The 6587-nt window shown below is 50.6% G+C and overlaps 1 protein-coding gene across 1 annotated transcript; it reads left to right on the forward strand.

Annotated features, from left to right (window-relative positions):
* The first annotated feature begins 5097 nt into the window (after positions 1-5097).
* LOC125512275 lies at positions 5098-6373 on the forward strand. Its single transcript, XM_048677373.1, has one exon. The coding sequence runs from the start codon at positions 5323-5325 to the stop codon at positions 6154-6156; it is 834 nt and encodes a 277-aa protein (XP_048533330.1). The 5' UTR covers positions 5098-5322; the 3' UTR covers positions 6157-6373.
* Positions 6374-6587: the final 214 nt, after the last annotated feature.

Raw genomic sequence — 6587 nt, forward strand, 5'->3', positions numbered from 1 at the left:
CGGCGCGTCGTTCGGAGTTCGCGGACTCCGACGTATCGCTGCCACACATCATGGCAGATTTGGAACTGGCCACGGCCTGGGCCCTCGACCGCTCCAAGATGGCGGCGGAGACCAGCAAGCGTCGTCTCCGCTGCCTCGACAAGGAAATAGCCAAGTACGGCCAGGAGTAGTCACTCCAAGAGTCCACCGCCATCACCGCCTCCTTCAAGGCCGGTCGTCCTCTTCCCCGACCACATTGTCGGTGGTCGTAGTTGCACTATGCATGACGCGAAAGCAAGCTAAGAGGATAATCCACGAGCTTCAGGTGGCTGCTGGGAAGCCCTGCGGCGACGTCGCGCCCTTCCGCCGCCCGAAGCCCAACGACGGCGATGATGACGAAGGAGCCGCCGGCTAGGCCAACATGGTCAACGAGGTCATCATGAAGTATAGGGTTAGGTTTTTTAACGTTTTTCATTCGCCAGACGATGTTCTATGTAAGAATTATCACAGTTTAAATGAATATCGTCTGGTTTGTTTGAGTTTACATCAAATTTGATCAACTTAATTAAATTTCATTTGAAATGCAACCACAGATGCAAGTAGCTTTGGATGGCCGCCTCCCGCACACATGTCCGCGGACGGATGTGGTGTCCGGTTTGAGGGTCAGCGTTGGAGATGCCCTTACTTCCTCACACAATTTCGTTTGTTGCTATGTGTTGAAATTTTAACTATCTACTAACCCTCCTTCAACTATTGTCGCCTAGCACCGCATCATCCGCAAAGAATATACACTATGAGATGGCACTTTAGTTTTAGACTTGGTAAAACTAAAACTTAGTATATGAGGTGCGGTTTCAGTTCTCCTAAACATGAGGAGGAGGAGAAGGTTAGAGCATCTCCAATAGCTTCCCCAAAATTTATTCCCCTATAAATGCTTATTAGGGTTATCTCGGTGATTTTATTGGGTTTGATAGGTGTGACATTGTAGCAGTTCCCTTATAATTTTTTTTCATATAATGTGTTATTTTTCTGTTTCTCTCTACACTGGTGTATACATACATAGACAAAATCATTTTAGCATCAAAATGCCTCAAATATTTTTGTCTCAAACACATGTCATTCATCATAGTTTGAAATACACAACTTATGAAATTTAAATTTGAATTCAAATTAAACCAAATGCATTCAAAGTAAACATGCATAAGTTGAACGCGCATGTAGCTCCCACAAGTGCTCGACAAGGTCGTCAGGAAGTTGTTCATGGCACAAGCGGTCTTCAGTCTGTCGATGAACTTGAAGAAATCTCTTGAGTTGATTTTCATCAAGGATAGGGTTCACAGAAGGTTTCCAAAAGCACAAGTTCTTCTACTACCACTTCAGTCAAAAAAATACCAGGGATACAAGCGTGGCAAGAGATGCATATAGAGCCTTCAATTCACCCATACCTTCTTCTTTATTTGATGTGCAGGTTGTGTCAAAGAGGAAGAGTATGCCAAATAGCAGGATGATAGAGTATTTCACTACAAGTGGAAATTACTATACTATCTTGTCTGTGATGTTGAATTATTTGAAACAATTTATGTGTGATGTTGAACTCGAGCTTGTTAGTTATGATGTACTGAACTAAGGTGTGTGTGTGTGTGTGTGTGTGTTTGCAACTTGAGCATGTTTGTAATGATCTAATGACATATGGTGTGGTCTGTGTTCTTGAATTATGCCTCTATGGACATGAAGAACTTGTTATTTGATAGATTTATGTAGTTTTCTATAGTTTGAAATAGTTTGAGGATAGATTAACATTAATTGGTTATTTGATAGCTTTTGTCCAACTATGGTAATATCTTGTTGGTATATTTCTATAGACTGGGATCATGTTGGTAGTTATTTGATAGACTATGCCCAATTATGGTAGTTTTTTCAATTTGATATACGCAGTACAAATGTTACATGTGAAAAAAATACACATGTCAGATCACAAGAAGATTAAAACTGACATTGTGATGCTATGTCACTGGTACATAACTTCACACATAGGTTGGTCACAAACATTCATTTGATCATGAACATTCATACATATGTTCACCACAAAGATTCATACATTGACTCATTACAAAGAGACTAACATGTGCTAAATGAGAGTTACATGATCATGGGTACAAGAAACAGAGCCGGCACGCCCTCATAGCTAGATCGGGAGAGCAACGAGCCTCCCTCCTCACTCAATGGATGATTTGCTTGTATGTTCGACTAGATCCACTAGGGATCACACACACTCAAACTCATCGTCGGCGTAGTGCTCCAGGATCCCGTCTGACAGTCGGCACATGTACTCCAAGGGGTAGCCGCCTTATGCCAGTTCCCTTTGCACCCTTTGTGTCGGTACTCTCTGTGCTCGCACTTTGACCGTCCTCGCCTCCACCACCTCCTCTTCTTCCTCCGTCCACTCAGCGAGCCCTGGATCCATCATGTTAGGGTTTTACACAATGGGGTAGCGGCTTGGGTAAATAGGGAAGTGGTTGTACTTGCTCGAAGGGGTGGGGTTTTATTCACAACCGCGGGGTGGCTCAGCGATGAAGAGTAGTGGGGTCGCAGCCGGCGTCGAACTCAACTGACAGAGAGAGGGAGAGCGAACGAGTGACTATGAACGGACTGAGAGAGTGGGTAGACTCGTGTCGTTTTGACTTGGTCCAATCGGACCGAGTGGACCAGATGACGATCATTAGGGTCTTTTCCGCCGCCCCGTGCGCACGTGGCCAGGTGGGTCCACCTTGTCATAATCCGGTTTAGTTTTGACTATCATTTAGATTTAAAAAAAGAGTGGCTATGTAGACATAGGGGCTGTTCGGCAATTCACCGCTTCCTGAAATTCTAGAATCTGCAGAGCACCTATTCCCCCGCTTCCTACTTTTTACCTTCAACTCCATCAACTTCCGGAGTGAGAGCATGGAGTTGGAGGGATGCCGAACAGGCCTATAACATGTAAAACAAATTGAATTTTTTACATGATTCTTAATGTAAGATCTCATAAATGTAGCATCACTGAGACATAACCAAATCTCAGTCAATTGAAATTTAACAAGACCGTTAAAAAAACGAAAATGTTAACACCCACACGTGTGGGCGTTAACCAACTCGTCCACACGCCTCCATCATCATCCAGTAACTTCTGCACGAATCTTGACACAAATTAGCTGATTTTGTATGCCACGTAGGACAACTCGCGTGTGTGGTGTGTGAGAGAGGTCGCCCACACATCCGTTTTACCACACGGAGGGGCCGGTGTGGGGGCGTTTAGCAGTTCGCCCACACACCAGTTTTTCAGTCACGCACAAGGGCTGGTGTGTGGGCGTTTGCCATCTCGCCCGCACACCCGCCTCCTCTCTCACATCCAAGCTGCCAGTTGCCATGCCTTTTGCAGTGTACATGGCAACTGCCCTAGTATGATTGCAAGCAGATGGCAACTCTCTCTTTTTTTACCCGAACATGTCAGTTGCCATATGTTTTGCATGGTACATGGCAAACTGCCCTAGCGTGCACGTAAGCAGATGACAACTTTTTTTTTAAATGGCAACTGCCCTAGCGTGCTTGTGAGCACATGGCAACTCTCTCTTTTACCCGAACATGTTTTTTGCCATGCTTTTTTTTGTAGCGCTACATGGCAACTGCCTAGTGTTAGTAGGTGGCAACTCCTAAAGTTTTGAAATCATGGCAACTGCAGTAGACCAGACCACACATGGCAACAGCTGTAGTTGTCCAAAAAATGGCAATCTGGAACTTTGACCTGAGATGGCAACTGCAGTTGAGCAAACATGGCAACTGTAGTTGTCCGACACGGCAACCGTAGTTCAGCGACATGGCAACTGCACTTAAACGAATATGGACGAATATGGACGAGGGTCCGGCCCATGGCAACTGCGGGGCACGCGGTAAAGTGTCACGTGGGACGTGCGGGACCATGAGGTACGAGGCCTGACGTACCGGGCGTGTGAGCGTTATCTATTTCGCCGACATGCACGCGTGTAAGAGGGACCGAGAGGGAAAAAAAAGAAGTGTGGGCGCTAATTGTTTTTGCTCACACACAGACGTGTGAGCTGATCCTCTTAGGCACCACACAGAACGTGTGGGCAGATTTCTTAACGCCCACACGTGTGACAGTTATCGGCGTTCTAAAAATATAAGAAACCAAATTTGTGATGGATATCGGCGACAAGAAAAATTGGTCCTACGGAACCTAACCTTGAAACCGGTGATGTCACGGGAGATCGATCGAAGAAGACGGGGCCGCGTCGCCGTTGAACGCACGGTACGCGCGATCGAGGGGCGTCTGGATCGGTCTCATCTGATATTGCGTGAATGCCGTGACCGATGACACGCACAACAGTAGCGCAGTTGGACATACGTCCGTCCGCCTCACACGCCTCCTCCGTGGCCTCGCTTTTTTGACTTGTCCGATTTGCCGTCCTACGTACAGCGTCCATGCGTGCATAGCAAGAGCATGGCACGGGGCCCGTGGAATCTTTACGAGAGCCTGCCTACACCCTAGTACATTCGATAGCATATGACGCTTCTCTGTAACGACCAATAATGCTCTTCTTGCTCGATGCCAACATGTCGTTCCGTCCGTTTTCGCGGAGTATTTCAAAAGATGCATGGGTGGACTTCCGTGTGAGTAGTACATGGTGGTACGTTGCCGTTAGGTAAACTTTATTATTGACTTGCGTCGCATTTAAAGGCAAGATGTATGTACGTGCCCCATTTCGGTTTTCCAAAGGACAATATGGATCGAGCGCCACCAAATTGTACAGTACAACATGCTGGCTGAACAGCTGAAGGACCAACACGATCAAAGAGTTCACAAACAACACCATAACTCCACAGGCCTGAGTTCACCAACATGCATGGCTGCCTCGCTTAGTCCTTCAGTTTTAACTGTTGTCAACAGCGGTCTAAAATAACAGTTTGAACAGTCAACACTGGTCACCAGGATCGATCGGCCAGAAAAGCCTTGCCGGCCGGTCCACCACAAATTGCACCTCCAGTGGAGTAGTGCCAGTAAATTGGCATAGTAATTCTTCTTCTTATATTAGTACTAGTACTGCTCAGTACTGACTGCGGCGCTACAAGGCCAGTTGGCAGCAGCATCTCCACCTGCGCTGCCATTACCTCGGCAGCAAAGTTTGGAGCATACAAATTGCCGAGCGACAGGAACACTACTACCACAATAAGCATTCGCCTCCTACTTTACCACGCCACCACCCTCACTCACTCTCAGTCTGCCGAGCGAGCGCCGAGACGAGACAGCAGCACTACAAAACACAACGTCAGCTAGCTGCCGGCCGACTCATGCCGGAGAAGCCTCCGCCGCTCGGGCGCCGTCCGACGGCCGCGGCGAGCTGGGTCCGGTCCCTCCACTGCAAGTCCATGGCGGCTGACGACGTCGCGGCACTGCCAAAGAAGTCGCACCTCCTGCTCCGGTCGAGCTGCGCCAGCTCCGGCGACGCCCAAAGGGACGTCTCCTCGTGCAAGCCCAAGCTCAAGTCGAGCTCGAAGACTAGTTCGGCGACCAAGAAGCCCAAGGCGGCGAAGCCGACGTCCGTGCCGCCGTCGCCTCCTCCCGGCCCGCTCGGCCCGCTGCCGGCGCTGACGGAGCTCCCGGCGGGGCACTCCTCGCGGCAGGTGGTCGAGATCATCTTTCTCTCGTCGTGGTCTCCTCTCCCGCCGGCGCCGGCCGGCGCTGCGGGCGGCGCGTTCGCGGGGGAGGTGGAGATGCTGTTCCGCGTCCACAACCAGGCGCGCGCCGTGGCGCGCTTCGAGGACTACCGCGCCGCCGTGCGCGCGCGGGCCGGCGGCGCCTCCCGCAGCGCCGCCGACGGCAACGAGATGATGCGCTTCTCCCCGGCCCCGCCGCACGGGTGCTCCTCCTCCTCGGACAGCGCGTCCCTGCGCGTCGTCCGGACCTTCGACGGCAGCGGCGGCGCGCACGCCAGCGGGCGCGGGCCGGAGACCGGCCGGCGGGCCATGTTCCTGTGCAGGGTGATCGCCGGGCGGGTGGCGGAGGGGCCATGCTCCGAGGCCGCCGCCAAGGAGTACGACTCCGTCCGCGGCGGCAAGGGCGAGCTGGTGGTGTTCGACCGGCGGGCCGTGCTCCCATGCTTCCTCATCATCTACAAGCTGTAAATAAACAATGCCCACTCCAGTAACCTCTGCCGCTAATATTGATTTTGGCACTCACTCCCGTGTTAACGATTAGCTCTGCATGCATATAGTTCTTGGTAAATCCCCGTCGATCCGATCACACACCGAGTTGGAGCCGTTAGCGGTTTAAGGCATGTACAGTTGATGTACCACCCTGCACTTGGTGCACCTGTAGTGCTGTACTGTGCAAGTGTGTGTATGCTCGCGTTGCGTCCGGGCGCGGGTACGTGCAGCGGGCCACTGTGGCAGTGGCACTGTGGTTGGTTTATTCCCGGGAGTTGTCGTGTTCGATGGGGAGGGGGAGGCTTTTGAGGCTTTCGTCTTGAGGCAAGACAAAGGGAATGGAACGGCCGGCGTCGCATCGTATAAGTGTCATCAGAAGGGAGCGCGTGTCTGGGACTGGGAATGGGACG

This window comes from Triticum urartu, chromosome 6 (genome assembly GCF_003073215.2).
Source record: "Triticum urartu cultivar G1812 chromosome 6, Tu2.1, whole genome shotgun sequence".
Lineage (NCBI taxonomy): Eukaryota > Viridiplantae > Streptophyta > Magnoliopsida > Poales > Poaceae > Triticum > Triticum urartu.

What these genes read in the sequence shown, in the direction of transcription:
- LOC125512275 (XM_048677373.1), top strand. Translation starts at nt 5,323, where the DNA reads ATGCCGGAGAAGCCTCCGCCGCTCGGGCGCCGTCCGACGGCCGCGGCG.